This window comes from Camelus dromedarius, chromosome 7, assembly GCF_036321535.1.
Source record: "Camelus dromedarius isolate mCamDro1 chromosome 7, mCamDro1.pat, whole genome shotgun sequence".
NCBI classification, from domain to species: domain Eukaryota; kingdom Metazoa; phylum Chordata; class Mammalia; order Artiodactyla; family Camelidae; genus Camelus; species Camelus dromedarius.
This window is the reverse complement of record NC_087442.1, coordinates 2,698,387-2,720,892: the sequence shown is the minus strand read 5'-3', so window position 1 is coordinate 2,720,892 and position 22,506 is coordinate 2,698,387. Positions and strand designations below refer to the sequence as shown.

General features: G+C 56.6%; 1 protein-coding gene across 4 annotated transcripts in view; it reads left to right on the top strand.

Moving 5' to 3' along the window:
* DPP6 (dipeptidyl peptidase like 6) overlaps positions 1-22,506 on the top strand; it is an 846,033-nt gene that overhangs the window by 740,904 nt on the left and 82,623 nt on the right. For all 4 annotated transcript variants that reach the window (XM_031455765.2, XM_031455767.2, XM_064487178.1 and 1 more), the window contains exons 9-10: positions 16,029-16,183; positions 17,822-17,919. In XM_031455765.2, the coding sequence (XP_031311625.1) occupies positions 16,029-16,183; positions 17,822-17,919 (253 nt within the window). The remainder of the gene's footprint in view (positions 1-16,028; positions 16,184-17,821; positions 17,920-22,506) is intronic.

Sequence of the window (22,506 nt, the reverse complement as noted above, 5' to 3'; positions counted from 1 at the left end):
TCAATGGGAAACGGCCCCTGAGCCTTGGAACTCCTGGGTGCCAGCCATACCCAAAGAGGAGGTGACCTTGCCGCTCTCGGTGGAAAAACATCCATCCAGCACCTTGTTCTTTTTGCAGGAATTTGTGCATCTGGCACTTGCTTTATTAATAGAAAAGCCAAACAGCTGTGTGGATGCTGAGCCTGGAGCGTGTTGGGATTTTAAGCAGATATTGCTGGGAAGGTGCCCGACCTTCTAGGAGGTTACAGGGTCACTTCTTGAAGGAAGCAGGCTCTGCCCAGCCCTCGGGACAAAACCGCCAGACTGCCGGAGGGTGTGGTTCCGCGCCTCTGCTGGGCAGCCTGAGGTCTGCGGCTCCTTAAAGTGTCCGGCTCAGACTGTCTTCATCATCTCCGACGTCCTCACATCCCCATCGCCCGGTTTCTGCTCACTGTTAATCCTCTCCCCCAACAAATCCCCCAGCCGTGTCTCTACACAGACATGGGGAGTGTGAGGAACTGCACGTAACAAAATCCTTGATTCTGGACCACGTGCCCAAGGTGGTGCATAACACGCTCTAATTATGTAGTACAGGTCTTCAACACCATTGAGACACTATGGCAGGACCATCTACTCTGATGTAAGACCGTAGAAACATGAAAGTATGAAAACTAACCAGCCATTAATCCATTAATTCGAAAGCTAATTCCTTAAAAATTTTTTCTAAATTTCTTTCTCATGATATGAACAGCACCGGGTTCCCAGTCCTCTTCCAGCTTCCGTCTGTCACTCACTGCACACTTGCAGGTTGAGATCCTGGGGGATGTGACCCAGCAGAGTTAAGCTTGTCCTAATGGGGAGTCTTATGAAATAGCTGGGGAGAAGCTGATGGCTAGAGACTCTGGCTGTCCTGCCACATCATGGCACCACTGGGCATGGGGACCGACACACAGGAGGAGGTCAGGGAATATTCCGGGCCTCCCGTCCTGGCTCTGATGAGCGATGCTGTCCTCCCGTGTGCCGGGCGGGGCCGGCTGCTTCCTCTCAGACAGTCCGCATCCCGCCGCGGCCCTCCGCCCGCCTTCTGGCTCCTGAAGGGTGTTGGGGTCGAGGGAGCCCGGAACTGAGGGACAGAGGCACAGACCTCAGGGCTGGGCGACTCCTCCCCAAACCCCAGTGCCGGAAGCGCCCCGTGTTCCTGGCCCAAACGAAGGTTTCCTTGGACTCTTCAGGGAGCGTAACGTACCACACTCTGACGGCCACGCAGCTTCAGAGAATACAGGCCAGAGACGAGAAACGGTCGCGCGCGGTTGCGGCTGAGGTCTGCGGGGGGCGGGCGAGGCCGCGGTCTCGCCCCCGCTGTGACTGCTGCGCTGCGCCCCCGGCGCAGGCTGCGCCGTGTCACGTCCGGGACGCTGCGCTGCGGGGCTCCTTCTGTGAGCTGGAGTTTATGCAGTCACTTCAGCAGCACTGAGCTGAGTCTGGGAGAGTCGGCATTAAGGGAACACAGCACTGAAGGGGGGACGGAAAACTACGTGGAAGAGCCCTTTCAGGCTGCCGGGGAGACGGCCTTCCCGGGGGGACGGGCCTTCCCTGACTCGGACTCAGGTGATGCAGGGGCGGGCGAGAGGAACTGAGTTTCTCTGCTCTGAGACCTGCCGAAGCAGATGATGTTAAAACAGATGACACTCAGCCAGAGATGGGAGGGGGCTGAGGGAGGGACACAGAGAGAGACAGAGAGGTGGGAGAGACAGAGACACAGAGACAAAGGCAGAGAGAAGGAGAAAGACAGAGAGAAAGGTCGATTCCAGGTAAGCTGCTCAGATACCCGCTTTAACAGAAGTGTGAGGCCTTTGCTTGCGCTCAGCATCACTGTCTCCTTCTGGCATCACTGGGGCCCTAAAACACTGCCCTTCACATAGGAGAATGACCAGGACTGTGGCCGAGTTGCATTTATGCGGCAGATGGGTTTGCAGTGAGTCATCAAAGGTCTTGGGCGCCCCTTGCAAGAGTAGCTTCTTAATTTTTTTTTTTGGAAGTAGTCAGTTTACAATGTTGTGTCAATTTCTGGTGCACAGCACGATGTTTCAGTCATACGTGTACAGACATACCTTCCTTTTCATTTTCTTCTTCATTACAGGTCACTGCAAGTTATTGAACAGAGTCCCCTGTGCTGTACAGTAGGACCTTGTTCATCTATTTTGTATATAGTAGCTACTGTCTGCTCATCCCAGACTCCTAATTTATCCCTCTCTCCACCTTTCCCCCTGGTAACCGTAACTTTTGTTTTCTATGTCTGAGTCTGTTTCTATTTTGTAAATAAGCTCATCTGCATAATTGTTTTAGATTCCACATATGGTATTTTTCTTTCTCTTTCTGGCTTACTTCACTTAGAATGACATTCTCCAGGTCCATCCAAGTTGCTGCAAATGGTATTATTTCATTCTTTTTCATGGCTGAGTAGTATTCCACTGTGTATATACACAACTTCCTTATCTAGTCATCTGTCCATGGACATTTAGGTTGTTTCCATGTCTTGACAATTTCCTGCTTAAGTCTCCAGCCACCAGGAGACGCGTTTGTTGTCTTTTCTCCCCCAGTATGAAAAAGGAGATTGAAGGCAGTCTACCTGAGTGTTTGGAGAAGCTACAAATTAGCAGCCAGCAAGGTTATAATGAACATCTGAGCGGTCTCTGCCGTGGAACGGAAAATCAGACTGACTCATTTCTTCCTCCCTGAGGACGGGGGAGGGATGCTGCCCCCTGGCAGCCAGCCTGGGCATGTCGGGCGCTGGTCCCTGTGCCGGGTCCTGATGTGCGGACGTTGGCGGGTGGCTGGGAAGGTGCTGGGAAGCTTGCGGTGAGTAATCCGCACATCCCACGCACAGATGAGCGAGGGAGGCCGCCAGCCAGCGAGGTAAAAACTCCTTTTGCCTCTTGGCTTGACGTTCGCTGATTTCTTTTTTAACTCCCCATTTAATTCTGCTCTCAGCACCTCAGATAAAATATTTAGTGGCAGGAAAAAGGCAGCAGAGGCACGCAGGAATAAATAAGACTTTCTGTATTTAGAATGAGGCCATTTATTTCTGAGTACAGATCCATCAGGCGTCTTATTTATGTCTTCTGCAATTTCCCAGGACCCGGATTTCCCAGGGCACTTTGACTCCCCCAGTATGTATAGCAGCGGGGGTGTAGGAGACAGGCGCTAATGAACAGCGAGGGCCCACAGGGCCGTTTTGTTTAGAAGTGATCTCATGACTGCATTCTGTTTTGACCTGCGTCCTGCCTCATTAAAAGATGACAGTCTGTAATGCTGGCGTGACCCAGGCAGATGGCATCCCCAAATGCTGGCCCGCAGCCTGAGCCACCAGACTGCGCGGGGCGAGCACCGGACACGGGCCGGAGGCTCGTCCTCTGGCTGGCCAGGCCCCGCCGCGCTGTGGGAAGCTCAGGAGACCAGGATCCGACACCGAGCCAGCCCTGCCTGCTGCTGACCCGTGATCCAGGTGAACAACCCGGTCCCTCCTCACGGAGGTCTCCAGTCTACACTCCTGGGCGCTGGAGTCCGGTCCGGCTCTGGCACTCCCTCCCAGCGAGCTGCCGGTGTCCCTGCGCGTCCTCCTCTGTGAGAAGCAGCCCCGCGGTCGCTAGGATACTGTGGGGTGGCCGCAATATCGGGCACAAGGTGGGCGTCCGGTCAGCAGTAGGACGGGGCTGAGAACACCTGCCCTGCCCATCCCACTAGATTGTGGCGAAGCTCAGGGGACACCAGGCCCATTGGTGCCAGAGTCAGGGTGTTGGCTCGCTGTGAATTTAGTCCTTCCTGCAGCATTTGTCAGAGACAGAAGCAGCAGCCGGGTTGGGAGGGGGTGAGCCCAAGCACTCCTGAGCGGGTCTGAGAGCATCCAGAGAGCAGGCTGCAGGCAGGGGTCTGAGCAGGACCAGGGCGGCATGCTGAGCTGGGTCCTCTCCTCACGGGAAGGCACCTCCCCTCCGAGTTCCAAAGGCACAACTTTGAAAAATCACCTGGAGGCTCTCCACTCTATAGGGTTTGGGGTCCCCCAGAAGCTCCAGGGGGAGCACTTCCTGTTGACAGTGTCTGGAGACCTTCTCTCTTACACGAGGAGCGCCGTGCGGGCAGGGACGGGAGGGAGCACGGTGGAGACACGGGAAGAGGGCTCTGGGCTGCATCAGCTCCTACAGCTCAATAACAAACACCAGCCTGCCCCGTCCAGACATGGGCAGGAGACCTCAACAGGCGTTTCTCCAGTGAGGACATACAATGGCCAATGGGCACATGAAAAATGCTCAAAATCACTAATTGTCAGAGAAATGCAAATCAAAACTACGATGAGGTATCACCTCACACCAGGCAGAATGGCCATCATTCAAAAGTCCACAAACAATAAATCCTGGAGAGGGTGTGGAGAAAGGGGAACCCTTTTGCACTGCTGGGGGGAATGCAAATTGGTGCAGCCACCATGGAAAATAGTATGGAGGTTCTTTAAAAAACTAAAAATAGGCTTACCATATGATCCAGCAATCTCACTCCAGAGCTTATCCAGAAAAGGTAAAAACTAATTCGAAAAAATACATGCACCCCTGTGTTCAAACAGCACTATTTACAATAGCCAAGACTGGAAGCAGCCTAAGTGTCCATCAGCAGACTGGACTGGATAAGAAGATGTGATACACACACACACACACACACACACACACACACACACACACTGTGGAATATTGCTCAGCCATTAAAAAGAATGAAATAATGCCATTTGCAGCAACATGGTTGGACCTGGAGATTATCATACTTAGTGAAATATGATATCACTTATACGTGGAATCTAAAAAAAATGACACAGATGAACTTATTTACAAAACAGAAACAGACTCACAGACACAGGAAACAAAGTTATGGTTACCAAAGGGGAAATGTGGGGGTGGGATAAATTAGGAGTTTGGGTTTAGCAGATGCAAACTGCTATATATAAAATAGAGAAACAGCAAGGTCCTACTGTACAGCACAGGGAGGCAGGGTCTGGTGGCAGGACCCGTCTGCATCTGGAATCCGCACCGCGAATCCGCGCACTGCAAGAGCCTGGCGTGCGGGGCGGCCAGCCTGGCTCCCCGACTTCTCCCTGCAGGGAGCTGAGACGCTCCCTCTTCTGAGGCCCAGGGTTTCTCTAACCGAAGGCTTTGTCTGACGGGTTCATGGTTAGGAAATGCTGTCAGGAGTCTGGCCCACCCGGGCAAGGCCCCAACACCTCAGACCGGGGGCTTCTGGTGGCCCTGCCGTGGTTCCCCTCCCTCCTGGCTGGCACGCGGGTGGATGAGGGACTCCCGACCGCGCAGAGGCCGGACTCCAGCCGCACCGGGGCGCGCCAGCCTCTCCGTGGGGCAGGTGCTGGGGTGAGGGCAGTGCGGCCTGGCTCCTGGTGAACCCTGGGTGAACGTGGCCGTTGGGGAATTTCGGAGCTGTCCCGCCGGCACTGGTGGTCCTCGCACTTGCTGAGCACTTCCTGTTTGCAGGGCGCTTTTGGAGGACGGTGCGCTGTGGGGGCTGCTCCAATCGTGGGCAGTCCGAGGCCTGGAGAGCTGAGGCGTCTGTAGGTCCACGTCAAAGGCAGGGAAAGGCCTGTGGACGGGTGTGGCCCCAGGGGACAGGCCCCCACCTTCGCCCTGATCACCTCATCCATCGAGTCTCGCTGTGCGCCCTGCACCGTGTGGGCGGTTTCCCCTCCAGTCTGGGGTGGGGGGTGTTCTCCATGGATGTGAGCAGCACCGGGGCAGGAGCTGGGAGGCCTCCCCAGAGACGACCTGACTCCCCGCCTCGGTTGGGGCCTCCCCCCCTCCAGTCCTGCCCAGACTCCAAACCGTACGTTACCTCCGAGCGCTGGAGAACTGAAGCTCAACTGTTGGGCTTCTAAAGTCACAAAACAGGAGTCAGTGCGGGCTTTACGGAGCGCGTGTCATTGCGCAGTGGCCCGATGTGATGCTGTCCACGGGTGTCCACTGGGTTACTCACTGGAGCGCAGAGGCGGCCCCTGTGCCTGGGTGGCGCCGAGTGGGGGCTGAGACCAGCCGTCATTTGTGGATTTACCAGGGTTGTCCTCGAGTTAAACCCGTGGAGCTCTCCCCCGGGACAGTCCACGCACCACGCCACCCCCTGCGGCTGTTTTTGAAGGAAGGGGTGGGGCGGGGAGCGTCTCCACAGAGCCACCACCACCACGTCTCGCTCCTCCCTCATCGTCACGAGCACAGCCTGTGTTGGAGAAGGAGCTGTCTACCCAGGCCCGCGGTCTGGGCTGGGAGCAGAGTAAGGCTCTCGTCTCCTTGTCAGTCCAGTGCCCTGAGTGGGTGCAGCTCGAGGCCGCGGCAGCAGTCCCAGAAAGTTCAGGGGATGCAGGCGGGTGGGGACACGGGTGCTGGTGGAGTGGCTCAGCCCTGAGCTCAGTCCTTCCGTCCCAGAAAGCAGCCTGGCAGCATCCTCTGACTACCCGTGGCAACCACACCGCCCCAGCCCCTCATCCACACTGAGTTCTCGAGCCGTTTCTCCCTCGTCAGGGAGTATCTGTACAAGTCGAAAGGCAGGCTCTTGTTCTTTGAACAAGAATAATAATTTGCTGCAGTTGGGCATAGAAACTGTTTGGAGTGCTGTTTATAATTTACAATTAATTAACCCTCCTCTTCAAAAAAAAAAAACCCACAAAAACGTGAGACCTCATTTCCTGATACAAATTATTTTTGATATCCATGAGTTTTAAAATATGTCTTCACTGGTATTAAGAAGTCATTATGCAGAACAGCTCGGGCTGATTAAGGTGACTGCTGCTCTGTTGAAAATGTGCAGTATAATGGGCTTTTCTGCAGTGCTTCCCAAGAGGAAACATTTTCATCTTATAATTGCAAAGCCAAAGCCAACGTATGAAAGAAATGTTACGTGTAATTTTGGGACCGCAATTTTGCTTTGTAGTGAGGGGTTCTAACTCTCAGGGGAGGACAAGATGCAGTCAGCGCTTTGAGGAAACGCTTCCTAAACACAAACTGTGGCAAATCTCGGCTGGTAGTTTAGTCACCAACCAATTAAAATTCCAACTTCAGAATCTCAATCATGTTTAACTTTCTTGTGAATGTTATTAACAGAAGGACCCACTTTGGCAAAATACCAGGAAGAAAAATATAGCTAAGGACATTAAAAATCATTACAGGGCTGATAATACGTTTTACCTAAGACACTCGACCACTCATGGCTACAGATTCTTCAGTTAATATCAGAGGATTGTGGTGGAAAAGCCTCTTTTTTCTCCATTGAGTGCATCTCAGGAGCCGAATTTACAACCGTTTTGGTCAGTGCCAGGCGCACGTGGCGAGCTCTCTTCCGGGCTGCAGGACGGCCCGGCCTTTGGCTTTGAGGAGAGTAAGCCTGGGCGGGATGATCTGAGGTCTGTGGAAGCCCCCGGCCACCTTCATGTCCCTTCCTCTTCCATGGCACACGCAGGATCTGAACCACAGCGGGGCAGCGGGGCCGGGGGGCAGAGAGGGAAGGAAAGTGGGCTGGAGGTGGGCAGGTGCCAGAGACAGTGCCGTGTCCTTCAGGACTCTCCCCGTCCTCGCTGTGGGATTTGAGCGCCTCATTTAAACTTTTATCCCTTCAGTTTCCTTGAGGGAAAAGTAAAGGTCATAGTGGCACCTACTTGGAGTGGTGGTTCTGAGGAGTGAATGAAAACTTACTGAAACACACACACACGCCTGTGAGCCTTGTGCCCATAAGTTTTGGTGCAAGAAATAAAGAAGAATGATCTGCCCAGGCCTGGGGCTGGAGGAGGGGCTGGGAAGTGTTTCCTGTATCAGGGGCCCTGGATCCAGGCAGGCTCTGCCTTCGTCTCCTTGCCTGGACCCGCCCTGCCTTCCTAGCATCCTGTCCTCACCGAGGCCTTACTACTGAAAAGGAGAGTGGGGAGGACTGGGGCGGGGGCTGTTCCGGGGGCCGTTTTGCTGCAGGCACGGGACAGGTGTCCCCCTTTGTTCCCGGCGAGGCAGCGATTTCCCGCTGGGGCCCTTCGGGGGAGGTGGGAGCCCTGCGCTCTTCCTCTCCCCCAGAGACCAGGACCAGCGAGGGCGATCGAAGGCAGGCTTCCCTGATCGCGAGGTGGTTCTGTTACCAGGCACCCGGGCTCACCAGGCGCGAGGCCAGGCGGCTCGGTAGTGGCCCACGCTTGGCGGCCACGTCCGCCGGATCCAAGCTCGTCTTCCATTTGGGCTGCTTCTGCTCCCTCGGTTGGGACCCTGACTGTCAATCTCCAAAGCCCGCAGGCTGACATGCGGCTCCGTGATAGCAACAGATGTTTTACAGGACTTGCTAGTGTGTTTACGTGTAATCACTAACCTAACTCACGGCAACAACCCAGCCCAGTGAGGCAGATTCTCCTATCATCTCTGATTTATAGAGGAGACAGCTGAGGCACAGAAAGGCTAAGTCACTGGCCTAAGGTCACACAGCCTGTGCAGGCTCTGCCGGGTTGTGAATCTGGGAAGTCTGGCTCCAGGGTCCATCCTCCAGAGCACCACACACCTGGAGGGTAGGATGCTCGTCACGCTGCCCCCGAAAGCCTTCACTCCCTCCCAGGCCCCTCTCCAGGAGGCCGTCCAGGATGGGCGGCATAACCCTCCTGGACCAGCCTCTGCCGGTGGTCAGTACTGTGTAATACTGGACTTAGCACCGCGCTATGCTTTGAACATTAAAGCAGAACGGAGGACACGGAGGTCTGCCGCACGGTCAGCACTGTCCTCCCGTCGCCTCCCGTCCATCCGGGGATCAGACGCAGCCTCTCTCCCCCGGCTCCCAGAAAGGGACCGCCCTATGTCGCGTCTGCAGGAGCACCGCCCAGTTCACCTGAGTCCCCTCTTCTCCCCTGCACCCCGCCCTCCCCACCCAGACAGTGCACAACTGTCACTGGGCTGATACGCCCTTAGTTCTTGGGGTCTTGGATGAGTTTTAAACTCACGCAAAGTCATCCTGCAGCAAGAGCCCCTTCTCACCTTGTCCACCTGCCCTGAGGATGTTGGAGGCCAGTGTTCAGGTATCATTTTACTTGATTCATGGTGAGATTTTCCCTTTTGTGTGAGATCCTTATCACAAAAGCCAGTCCCCCACTAGTCTGTTCTGCACTCTGAGCATCTGTCCCAGCACTTGGATGGCTGGTGCTCAGTGTGGTCACCCGGCGGAGGGGATCCTGGGCTGGCGGATGGAAGCACTGACCCTGAACAAGGGCCCATGACCCCACTCACCAGCACCAGCGTGTCGGGGCTTTAGAGTTCACTGGAAGCCATGTGTCTGTTGAAGGCGCCCCCAGGTCGTCCGAGGGCAGGACGGAGTGCTGAGCCGCTGATGCCTCCGAGAGGCCAGGAGCCGTCCCCGAGCGCCCTGCGGCCAGACCTACCCTCGGGCTGGTCTACACCCCCAGTTTTCCAGTAAACGCAGCCTCCCGCCGCCTTGGCAAACCTCTGCTCACAGCTGGTGGTTACTGTCAGAGCTCAGGAAGCAGGATGGTGTAGACATTCTAGAATCTGCTCAAAGGAAGCTCCGCCCACGTCTCAGTCAGGGCCCCAAGAAGTCAGGATGGGGAGCCGGCCGGGGCCCTCGTTGGGGCGTCTGTGAGTCCGTGCCACACCTGGACATGCGGATGACCTAGTAAGCTCTATGTCTCCGCACATTTAAATGTTTGTCTGATATGTGCAGGTGCTCTTGTGCTGCATGAAATACAAAGTATTCTATAAGGGACGTTCAGTATTTCACACTGAATTAGAATGTGGTATCTGCAAGTTTTTTCCTGTAAGATGGGGTCCTCCTGTTCAGAAAGCCTGAGTAACAGTGATGTAAGCCAGCCCCTCGTTTCACAACCGAGGGAGAGAGGCCCGGAGAGGCGGGATCCGGGCTGGGTACCGGGTCTCCCCGGGAGAGCGTGAGGCCTCTGGAAGCAGCGGGTGGCACCGTTAACCTGGGCGATGCTATTTGGGGATGGATTTTTCGCCAAAAGTCACTTTTTTTCTGTGGGACAGACCCCAGTTTTGTGGGGTTCCAAAGCTTGTGTGATCGGGGGGGATCTCTTTTAGAAAAAGAGCACCGATAATGAACGTGAGGTTGGGCCTGAGAAGGGCCCTGAGTCTTCAGCCTCTTGGCCACCGGCCTCTGTCCCCGCTGGCTTCATCCTCCACGGCGAGTTCCCCAGCCGCGGCCGCTTCTCCCCGGAAAGCGTGCCTCCTGGCTCAGGGCTCCCTGACCTTCGTGTGTGTTTGATCGTCACTGGATTAGCTTCCTGATGAGGACCCACGTGTGCTCTCAGTGCCTCCTTCATGTCCGCACAGTAATTTAGAGTGAGGGGAGGGAGGGGGAGAGGGGATCAGTGAGGCCTTTTCTACTTGCAAATGAGGCAGCTCCAGAGAGGGGGGCCTCCTTCCAGGAGCGGCTGCCCTCCCGCCCAGCACGATGGAGCAGGTGGCGGCGGGCAGGCAGAGGGGGCCAGGGTCCCACCCCAGGGCCGGGCCACGGGAGCAGGACCAGAGACCAGAGACCGGCTGGCCGGGCCCCCCTCTCCCCGAGCCTCAGGAAGTCCGGCTGTAAGCAGTGCCCCCGGCCTCTTCACGCTTGTCTGAGTCCCAGTCGAGGCCCAGCGGGGACTCCTGCCTTCAACAATAAACGTGAATTCAGGCTGCCAGCGCTGTTCTAAAGTGCCACCTCCGAGTGCGAGTGGGCGAGCGCCGCGTCCTCCGAGCCCGTGTGAGACCGTGAGCCGGCTTCGCCGTGTGTCCCCGTCGGCGCGGCCTGCCTGTTTGCTCCGGGTGAATGGTGGGTGGATGGCTGAATGGATGCATGAATCACGATCAGATGAATGAGAAACAAGAGAACATCTCTGACTGCTGTCCCCCGCCTGGGCGTGCAGCGGGTGCATAGACCAGCGACACAAGTTCTGGAAGCTCCCTCGATGCCCGCGATGGAAACGAAGAGGAGAGAGTAGGGGAACCCAGGAAAGAGGGCCAGGCAAGAATAGGAACCCGTCACGCCAGCTCAGGGCTCCTCTTCCCTTCCCCATCTTTGTGTTCAAGACTTTGCTGAGCTCAAGTTGTTCTCAGTGGCCCAGATACGATGGCTTAAAACAGCGGCACCTGTCAGTCGGGCCAAGCTTGGCAAGCGGAGCTCTCCTCTGCACCAGCCGGGGAGCCGGGGCAGCCAGGAGGCTGGGCTGGAGCCACCTCCCGGGTCCTGCGGCTGACCCTGGCCGCCCGCTGAGCCCTGAGCCGTGCCGACCGGGACGCCCGACACGTGGCCGGGCTTCCCCACGGCATGGCGAGGGTCTTGGGGGAGCAGCCCGGCGAGAGAGCACCCCAGGGGCTCACTGCCTTTTGTGACCCAGCCTTAGAGGCTGCAGGCCGTCACTTCTGCACGTCCTGTCCATTCAGCTGCTTTAGAGGGACCACTGTGGTTCCAGGGGAGGGGACACAGGCCTCACCTCTTCACAATGGGAGAGCGTCAAGGCCCAGAAACGTCGCCAGGGCCAGGACTCATACTCAGCAAGGTGTCCAGCTCTGTCGAGGAGTTTATACTCAGGTACAGACGACCCCCTGGGGGAATGAAGAACCGTTAATAACCCAGAATAATGTGAAGAGGCTTTTATGGCTTCGGTTTTTGGAAGATGCTTCTGATGTGTCCGTCTGCTCCAGGCCACTAGGAGCCCTAAGATCATCCCCAAATTCGTCCACGGACCAGGTGTGGCTCAGAGACCACAGCCTTACTCTCACTGGAGCTTCAGGAGAAACAATAAAAGGTGATTAACTGGTCACGCTTGTGAGACCTGGGGTTCAGAGCGCGTAGGCACAGACGTCCTCCAGCCAGCCTCTTGCTTTAAGTGACGGTCTGGCCACTCCTGCGGCAGTTACGAATTCGGGAGCATCTTACTTTCTGCTCTTGGAGGCAGTCTATAACTTTGCATTGTGTGTCTAAGAAAACACAGGCTACTCCCTGGATACTGCGTTCCAGACAGAAAACCCAGGCAGCAGGGAGTTCACGGCGTGGCGCCAACAATGAGCTGAAGCATCAGATACAGGGGAGACAACAGTGTGGAAATGGCAGGCGATCGATTTAAAATCGGGAGAACGAGGGATCCAAGTCTTGCCAGGTTGGCATCGTGGCGGTCTGTGACCTCTGGCCATTCAGAAACACAGGGATGAGGGAGGTTTGTGGCCGCGCCCTCCATGCCCCCGAGCTAGACACAGCGCATGGACATGGGCGTGCGTGGTAGGGTTCTGGCTCCCCAGGGTACTCGGAAGCTCCCCCCGTCTCACGTCTGTGGGTCCCTCACCCGCCTTGGGATTTCTTTTCAGCCAGACTCAGTCGCCGCGTCCGGCCTGGTGGTGCAGTCAGGGGACAGCAGGCTCGTTCCAGCTCCCGGTACCCGCTGTGACTCCCCGCCGCCCTCCCGGGTCCACGTGACCCTCTGTCAGACCTGGGGGCCCCTGTTGTCCAGCATTTACATCTGGTGCAGAGGCTGCTTCCAGGGTGCAGGTCAGGCCTGAGCTCACGTGCAGCAGTGAGAGTCCCTCCTCCCTTCCCAAAATGTATCTTTCCCGTTTGAGTGGAAGACGGTTCCTGACAGGACAGGGGAGGTGAAGGAAAGATGTGTCTTCCTGCTCAGAAAGGCAGGTCTCTCCTTTTGTTCCAAGGCAAGGCTCACACAGTTCATTTGATAAAATAGATTTTTTTCCCTTAAAGCTCTATCCGTAAACTACATTTGGTTCACAGCGTTTAAGCCAACTGCCTCATTAAGCTGGAGAGCCTGAGGAAAACGTTTGCAGAGCAGGGACATCGTAATTAACACAAAAATGTCACGATTTCATCTGCCTGGTCCTTTTCCCCTTAGTTTCTTACACTTAATTATCTCTTTAATGAGCAACTAACTCACAGAAAAAATAAACACGCCAGGGAACAACGTGTTCAAGGGCATTCAGGGAAAAAAACGGAAGCCACCCTCGTGTACCGCCTGGCCGTGCGCGTGGCAGGATTTCTTTTTCATTTGCGGTCCTCTCGCTTTGGGATGGAATTGCAGGAACTAACGTTGAGCAGGTGTCTGCCACCCCAAACTGTATGGTCCCCACCAGCCAGCACATTTGTAGTCTGGAGCTGGGGTCCTTTTTCTTTTTTTTCTTTTTTCTTTTCTTTTTTTTTTTTTTTTTTTTTTTTGAGCAGCGAATGGAACTCAGGGCAAATACTCTGGCATCTGCTGATGGAAGTGACAGAAACAGTGCTTCTCAGCCCAGCATTGGGCCCACCTTCCCCCATGTTTCCTCCCTCTCGTCCCTGCACGTGCGACTCCCTGCCCTGGACCGAAGCAGCAGTGTTTCCTTTCCGTCTGAGGGCAAGTCTAGAAAGGAGGCGGACACACCGCGGGTGGACGAGGAGGGGGCTGCACTGCCCGAGCAGCGAAGGTGGCAGGACCCCCCCCAGCCTGCTGCCCAGCCGTGCTCCCCAACGAGGTCACTCAGGGTTAAAGGGAAGCCGCAGATGAGTTGTGTCTGCAGGGCTGTGTTGTCTGCTGGTTTCTGTGCAGCTCACGTTCTAGAAGACTTTGTTGCCACCTCCGTTTTCCTGCTGGGACTTTCCAGGGCTGGCCGTGAACCCATATGCCCTGAGCACTGCAGCCAGGCTCGCAGGCCGATTTCGGGTGGATGGTGCCTCCTTCCCCTTCTGCCCCCGGAGCCCTGCTCCCCCCGAGCCTGCAGCACAGACGTGATTGAGCAGAATCAGCTGCAAATTGCATTGCAAACGGTGCCTATTCTTTCCAGCAGACCGTCTGCTGGAGTCTATTACTCACCCGACCACGCGCGCCGGCCAGACAAGCCAGGTGCTTCTGTAGAAAGTCGTTTCCGAATCACCTCATTCCAAGCTCGCACCTGAAAGTCACTTTGCCGGCTGCTGACGACACTGGAAAATTACAAGCCCTGGATGGAGAGTTGGCTTTCTTCCTTTTTTTTTTTTTTTTTTTTTTTTTGGTTTTTTTGGGTTTCGTTTTGTTTTGCCTCAGCAGAACTTTGGGTCCTTATCGGCTCTGGAAAAGCTTCTGAGTCATTTCCCGGGGTGCCACAGGTCACCGAGCACGGGCAGGAGGACGTGTGAGAGGCGGCCTCGGCGCCCCTTGGCTGACGGCTGGGGGCTGGAGCGGGACCTCTTCTCCGCTGTAGGTGGCAGAACCAGGGCAGAAGCCAGGGCCCTGGGCGCCTTCAGCACCTCTCCCCGATGAGCTGTGCCGGGGGGCAGGGTGTCAGGTGCGCGGGGCGTCCTGGTGGTTGCACTCCGCTGTCCGGTGCCGGTCCTGGGCGGGCGTCTGCAGGCTGCTGGCAGGCGGAGGCAAGCGCTCAGAGCGCAGGGAAGACTTACTTAGAGGGAGGACGGCGCTTTTTGGAGGCATAACTCCCAGCATTGCTGCTGCAGGCCCCACGAGACGTCAGGGCTCCTCCCACTAAGAAACCAGGCGGGGGAGCCGGTGATGGAGGGACAGACGGCACCACCAGCCCCCTTCCCCGCCGGAGGGCCCCACTCGCAGTCCCTGCACCTGGCTGTGGGATGCCTTCGGAGCCACTGCAGCAGGGCCCTGACCCCCACCCCTCCACGCCCTGTCGCCATCCTGCAGCCATCGGCCCCCCCCCCCCCACAGCGCCAGGCCAGGCCGGCAAGGCCGGTCCAGCTCCTGCTCCCTCTGTGACCCTCTCCTCCCACGGCCGCATCCCTTGGCTTTGTTCTGATTCACGTCTTTCTCCACGTGCTTGACGCACTCGTGTTGTTTCCTCGGGGTGGTCTCGGGTTCTCAGGTGTGACTTTGTCCCCACGGGCTCGCAGAGCCGGTGTCTCACCTGACGGTGATGGGGCAGTGGGACTCACGTGTGCGATTGTAGATGCACTGATCACTACTCTGAAAACTAAGCTGGGGGAACTGCAATACGTATAGATCAGGCACAAGGAAGGATCCCGCGACCTCGGCGCTGCTGAGCACCAAGATGCTCCTCTGGCCCAGTTCTCTGACGTCTCACACCTGGGAAGTGTCTTGTCTTGGCTTGTTAAAGAAACAGAGCAGAACCATCGTTTCCGGAATAGACGTCAGACCCTGCAGAACCCATCCACAGTCAGAACTCCACGTAGCCTAGATGGTTTGGGACGGGAAGTAGAAATGGCTGCTTCTGGCGGAAACCTAAGAGAACGGCTGTCTCCATTTCAGTCTCATTGAGGACGGGGCTGTTCTGTGCTTCTGCCACATGGGATGAAACTGCGTTCTTCCTTTACGAGCGAGGAGCAGGCTCACCTTTGACCTTCTTCTTCTGCAGGGCTGTGTATGAGGGGGTCCGCGGGCAGGCACGGACCCCAGGCGTCTCCTGCGAGTTAATCTGGGATTTTCTAGGATTCACCCTCCAGCAGTTTACCTTCTCACTTTGGTTCCCTGCTTCAGGGTGAACTGACTCTTTTTCTGATCGTCTTACAGTAATAACCCACAGCAGAACAATGAGGAGTCAGCTCAAAAAGCACTTGTTAGAAACAAGGCCCCCTGGACAGCACAGGGAACTGTATTTAGTGTCTTGTAACAGCCGATAATGAAAATGAATGTGAAAGCGAATACATATGTGTACGACTGAGGCACTGTGCTGTACACCAGGAGCTAACCCACTGTAGATCAACTATACTTCAATTTTTTAAAAAAAATGTTTTTAATTTTAAAAAGCACTTTTTGAACTCATATTGCTCAAATTTGTGCCAAAAAAAAAAAACCCGTTTTCAGACAAATAGGCCCTGTTCGTTTGGGCTGACTGGTTGGGGCTTACGGCGCTGGGGTCTGGAGGTCAGCACCCAGCCTCTCTTGAATGAAGGTGTATCCAGGGCACAGTGAAGCCTCAAAGTTGTAGAGGGACTCGCGACTCCTGGCCAGCAGCCCTCGTGAGGGAGCAGCTCCGGCCCCACCCCGCCCCCGTCCGTGCCCGCCCACAATTCTCTGCTTTGTCTGTTTCCCTTAGAGGAGATTTTGAAGACCCACATCGCCCACTGGTGGTCCCCGGACGGCACGCGGCTGGCCTACGCTGCCATCAACGACTCCCGTGTGCCGGTCATGGAGCTCCCCACCTACACCGGCTCGGCCTACCCCGCCTCCAAGCCCTACCGCTACCCCAAGGTGAGCGCTCCGGGCCTGGGGCGGGGACACTCGGACTGCGGGGGGCAGTGCAGCAAACACGGGGGGGGGGGGCAACTGTTTCACATTCCATTGCATTGAAGGCCCGTCTTCAGGGAGTCAGATCTGTCCGCAGGTTTACTTTATTTGGAATAATGGGACTGCCGTTAATGATTTGTCTAAGCTTCATCAGAACTCAAATACGTGAGCTCCCTTGTGACTGATTCAGTGGCGACAGATACTCACACTGCCCCCTCCCGGGCACGCTCTCCTCAAACTCCTTTTTTAGAATTTGGCTTCTGGGAGGCCGGAGGGACCCCTGTCTGCCCCTGGTCCCCTGGGTCTGGGCTGGGCTGTCTGGGGCTTGGTCACGTTCTGACCCATACATACTGTGTCTAACTGTGTCCCAGGCTGACTTGGTGGCACAAGAAGCCAGCAGAACGGCAAGGCTGCAGGAGGGGGGGCGGGGGCGGTGGACAGACAGACCTGGCTTTGTCAGCAGATCACAGCATCCTGGCTTGAAGGGAGGCCTGACGCCTCTCCCGCCCACTCCACTGGGGACAGGCTGGTGTCCAGAGGGTGGACGCAGTCCGCCAGCACCTCTGGGTGACAGTCCTCCCTTGCGCCCGCGGCTACTGGAAGGGCGCCTCCAGCCTCTGCCAGTGAGCCCTGAGCCTCGACTTCAAGCCACAGGGGGCCCTGGGATGACGCCACATGCCCTGCACACCAGATACGGGCCTGCCAGCCGTTTGCAGGAAGAGGGGCCGTTATGTCCAAGCAAGGCCAGTGAGGTTCCCCGAGTCCCGGGCCTGAGAAAGGGAACACCTGGGCTGTCAGGCGCTCGGCTCTAACAAGCAGCACACGCTGTGCGGCTTACACAGCACAGTTACCCCTCACAGTCCTGGAGGCTGGGAGCCAGAGACCACCCAGACACGGAATGGCTTCCCTGGGGGGCCGTGTGATGGGAGTTCCTCGGATCAAGGAGTGAAGTAACGAGATCCAGAACAGTACGGCCCTGACCAGACAGTGAGCTCTGGGGCAGATGGCTCAGGATTTGGGCTTCAGGTTTCGGTAGAAAGCCAACATACTCTGGCCAATGGAATTTGGTCTCCGCCCCAGACCCCTCCCCTTCCAAGTCAGAGCCCGTGAGCTGGTGGCCCGGCTGACTCCTGCCCTGAGTGGGGCTGGCTTCCACTGTCACCCCAGCACCTCCCTCTGCAGGGGGAGCGGACGAGGGCGTCAGACCCAGCAGCCACGGCTCCCCCGCCCCGGTCAGGCTGGCACCACCCCCCCGGGAAGAGGCAGCAGAGGTGAGCGGGGAGCAGGGAAGAGCAGGGCTCCACCCTCCCCACGCTGGGCCGGCCCGCCCTCCTGGCACCGCATCCAGGACTCTGCTCCTGGGCCAGCTTCTTTCCCCTCCTGCACTCAGGCAAGGGGCATGGTGCTCGCTGGGCGTTGACAGACGGGGGTTGGAGGAATGAGGAGGGAGGGGCGCAGTCGCCCCCTGTCCTGATGCCTGTGCTGGAAGGAGCTGCTCCTGCCTGCAGGGCTCCGGGCCCTGGGGGCCGGCCTGTGGCTCTCCTGGGGACTCGGCGCCCGGCCCCGCCAGGCCACTCACGCCTGTCCCCCTTTACTTCCTAGGCTGGATGTGAAAACCCCAGCATCTCCCTGCATGTCATCGGCCTCAATGGACCCACCCACGACCTGGAGATGACGCCGCCTGATGATCCGCGAATGAGGTTTGCGTCCTTCCCCTTGTGCTAAATAATGGTCAGATGGATGCCCATTGCACGGTCAGGTTTACTCAGATGCTAATTGAAAAATCCAAGGAGAAGGTACATTTGCTTAGGTTTTCCTTACTGCTTTGTGGTTTGGTTTTCTGGGAAAGGAACACCAGTCAACCAAGTGCCACTATTTCCTACCTGATGTCAGGCCCAAATTCTCCTCCCTGGAGGCTGGGTTTCTGGGGGTGTTGGGGGGTGTCTGGTTAACCACACGTGTCCAGCAGGGGCACGCTGCCCGGCGCAGGCCGACATCGAAGGGCATCCGTTGGGGGAACAGTCTCTCCAGGACAATCAACGTGGTCACACCTTCTGTACGAGGCACCCCATTCTGAGAGCGTTGTTTACAACATCACCACCCTTTGCCAGCTCCAGGAGCGAGTGGTGGGTCCTGTTCCAAGAAGCGGGGCTCCCAGTTGGTAAGGTAACAACCTTGTCATTGGTGGGACATGTGGACAGAGGTGACTGTCTCGTTACTAATGACTGATTTAGGTGGATTTCATTTTCTGCTCAAAACAACTGGGTGAGATCCATCCAAGTGAAGTGGTCTGCGTGTCAGCTTCATTTCATCCCAAAGTTCAGGCAGCCTGGGGGCCGATCCTCCCTCCAGAGCCCACTTTTATGATCATTAAGCCTCTCTCTGCGGAGAGAACTGGCGGGAGACTCGGAGAAGAGGAGGGAATTGAGATCCTGCGCATCTACAAGAGGGTTAAGGCAGGAGCGGTCCGTCCTGAGTCTCAGCAAATACCCAGCGCACGTTTTGCCACAGCTGGAGCCCGAGTCTTCCCTATTCAGTTACAGAACCCCGCCTTGTTCGTAGCTTCCGGAAGCTCCCAGAAGGGCAGGAGCCGTGGGCTCAGCCAGTCTGGCCCCTCCACGGGCCCAGTGCCGGGACACACACACGGGCACTTGGTCCCACTGGTCTGCGATGGCGCGGTCTTCCCCTGTGGCGCCTCTGCTGCCGCCCCGGGTGGGACCCGCCGCCCGCAGCCCGGAAGCCGGGGCCTCCGCAGATGCCGAGAGGGGCTTTCAGCTCTCCCCCCCGCACCCCCGGTGACGTGTGAAGTGCTGTAGTGTCCTGAGGGGACAGAGCAGGCCCGGCGCCCCCCGGAGTGGCCCCCACTCACTCATGTGGCTGGTCCCGAGGCCTGAGTCCCCTGCGGCCCCTCTGTGGGGAGCGGCCCCCAGTCTGTGCTGGTCGGGGGGGTCTGCTCAGTTTGGCCGGTGGCGTTTTGCTTCTGACGCTGGCTTTGTCTTCTCTCCTGAAGACCCACGCGTTTCATTGTTTCCTTCCAGCCCTGTCCCCGCCAAGCCTCCTGGGGCCTGGTCCAGCCAGCTCTCTGAATTAATGTGGAAAGTCACCTGGAAAATTTAAGCCATCTGTTTGAGTTAATTGAAAATCTCGTTTAGTCAATTTGGTGATGCTGTTTCTGCAGGCTTGATTAGCTGCAAGGACAGTGAGAAATCAGCCTCGGTCGGGCCTCGCTGTTCAGACGTGGCCCCGGGTTTTCTGCTCGCCCCGGTTTTCTGGGCTAAAGGTGGCGACGCTTTTCTGATGCAGTGGAGACCCGCCATCTGATCTGTCACACTTTCTCACCGCCTTCTCCACCCGCAGCCTCGAGATCTCTCAGTGCGCGCAGGTCTCTCCGAAATCACACACTAAATGTGAGCGTGTGTTTATTGAGCACTTATTATTTGCATCCATTAGACAGAGAATTTAGCATGAATGAAGCGTGGTGGTTCCAATGCAGAGGAGAGCTAGACCTTGAGCAGACTGCTACGAACGAGTGAAGGACTGCAGGCGGGAGACGGGCGGCGGGCGTGGGGCGGGGTCTGCAGGTCCCCACGCGCGGCACCGCCGACACCTGGGGCCCGTGCTTCCTGCCTGGGGGGCTGCCCTGCGCGTTGCAGAGAATGCAGCAGCCTCCCTGCCTCCGCCCAGGGGATGTGGCTGCCAGCGTGACAGGCAGAGGTGCTCCTAGACTGAGAACCGCTGGTTTAGAGTGAAGATGCACCTGCAGGCTGCCTGGGTTCAGAGCCCGGGGCCGTAACCTTGAGCAGGTCACTCTTCCCCCGAGTCAGTCAGGTTCCTCGTCTGCAAAAGGAGAGAAACAGTAGTGATAAGAAGGTCTGCTCTTATGGGTGGTCGTGGACATTAAATGAGCTACTGCGTGTGGCACAGGGCTGCCGGCACTCCCCGTGGCTGACCGCGCTCACCTTTGGAACCCCACCCAGCCCTTGCTCAAAACTTCAGGGCCGTTTCCAGCCACCCGCTCCACATCTCCCTTAAACTGTCAGACTGCGGTTCTCAGGCAAAGTGAATGAGCATGTGTCGGGGGCTTTATTCTAACAAGAGCACCAGTGAGGTGTGAGAACCAGCCCAAAGGCGCTGGAGGAGCTCGGTATATGCAGACAGTCTGACAAGGATGTAAGCATAAGTTTGGGGCTTACCAGTCTCCGCCAGGGCCCTAACCTTAACCCTGGGGGGTCTGGCCCACCAGACAAAATCCACGTGAGACGCCCACCCCCATGGTCACCCAGGCCTGCACGGGAGGAGTGCCCGGCTGTGCTGATAAAAGAAACGCCCTTGTGTGCTGGTTTCCGCGGGCCTTGGCGGAGCTGTGGAGCTGGGAGGGGAGTTAAGATGTGGCAGGTGCCCGGCAAGGTCCTTCTGAGGACGGGTCATGCTGCACGGGCATGTGTCTTTATTCTCCTCCAAACACCGGGTTAACATGTCACCCAGCCGTGGCCCAGGCGCTCGTCCTGACTGTTGGTGGCATCGGGGCACAAGGGGGTTACTGAGCCTGAGGACGGAAGCTGGTGCTGCTGTGTCCCCAGCGCTCCTGGGCCGGGACAGCTCTTGCCGCCCACCGCCCCTTCCATGACCTGTCAGAGGCCAAAGTCAAAAAAGGCCACTTTTCCTTCATTTGATGTCAGTGAGTTCACGTGACTCGCCAGTACCGAGACCCAGGTCTGCCCGGCTCCTGCGCACCATCCTTCCCGGTCAGCACGAGCGTTCTCATCCATTTGCTCTTTTTTAACCTAATCCCCCAGCTCCCCCGCCCCATCGTAGGCACCTATTTAAGATGTATTTGAGTACCTTTTCCCCGTCAGTGTTTGTAAAACATACTGTTGTGTGTGTGTCCCTACTTCACACACAGGGCATTGTGATGCAGATGCAGTTACATAAAGGTGTGTGCGCGTGTGCACGGGTGGATCTGTCTCCTCTCCTCCGCTCCGCGCTCTGCAGGGACCTCGCGTGTGTCCGTGTGGCTCACTGTTTCTAACTGCGCAGCGACTCGGTTTCTGCAAATTCCCAGGAAGCTTTCATTCTTGGGGGCCCTCTGCCTCCAGGCTCCTCCTCCACGTGCACTGCCTGTGACACCCCTGCTTTCTGAGCCCGAGAGGAAACCCAGCTTCTTTCTGCCCAGTCTATACAAAGTATGGGCTCGCTGGGAGACTGGTATATTGAATCCAGTCAGGGTTTTATTCAGGATTAAGGCCTCTATTCAGGATTAAGGGGAAGACAGAGGTATTCAGAGCGGTGGAAACATCACAGAAAAACAGGGTCCCCGTCCTAGTGACCTGAGCATCCCCCATCAAAGTCTCACCATCACCACCTCCACTGCCACCGCCACCACCTCCACTGCCACCACCTCCACCGTCACTGCCACCACCTCCACTGTCTGCCACCACCATCCCACCATTGCCACCATCACTGCCACCACCACCTGGCCTGCCCATCGTGCACTTTTAATTAGGGATGGAACCAAGACTTGAACACAAGACCCTGACTCCTAACCCACTGCTCATGTCATTGTCCACGAGCTGTCACGCCTACCGCGTTTCACTCTGTGCTTAAACTTTCAGGTGCACAACGATACACCAGAAGGCAATTTCAATAAATCTCTCCCTCCTGGTTTCCTTCTTCGGGGGTGTGGCCTGGGTTTGGGTGTTTTTTAAGGCTCCCCAGGTGATTCCTAACTGCGACCAAGGCGCAAAGCCCTTCTCGGCAGCTGTGGTTCACCTGGGAGGGACGGTCTGTCTCATTTTCGGATTAAAGAACATGCCCGCAGCTCCGGCCCTGAGTCTGCCGTCCTGCTGACGTACTTCTAGTCTTTTGTCTTTAGGTTAATGACTGTGGGAAGGTACTTGTTTTATCTGGATGTGACTTCCAAATTTATTTGAATTACTTGGAAATGTTCTGGGTATGAATTGCATAAATCACCTCGAATGCCCTCGGAGCTAGACCTGGCTCTGTTTTACCTCCTGTGTTAAAGTAACGACCTGGTACCAAAATATTCAAATGAGGTAATCTTAGGGAGCAGCTCGAGGGGATTGGCCCAGCCCAACAGCCCTTGTGTTTGCGATATCAGACCAGGCTGTGCTCTTTGTTACCCAAGGCGGCAAGAAGCTCTTCGCGGGGCGCGCAGGAGTGTAGAAGCTCCCGGCTGGAGCAGTGACAGGTCTTTATTCTGTTGATGCATTGGAGAGGGAGTTCTCAATGTCACTATTGATCACAAGAATCAATTTTAAAAAATGTCC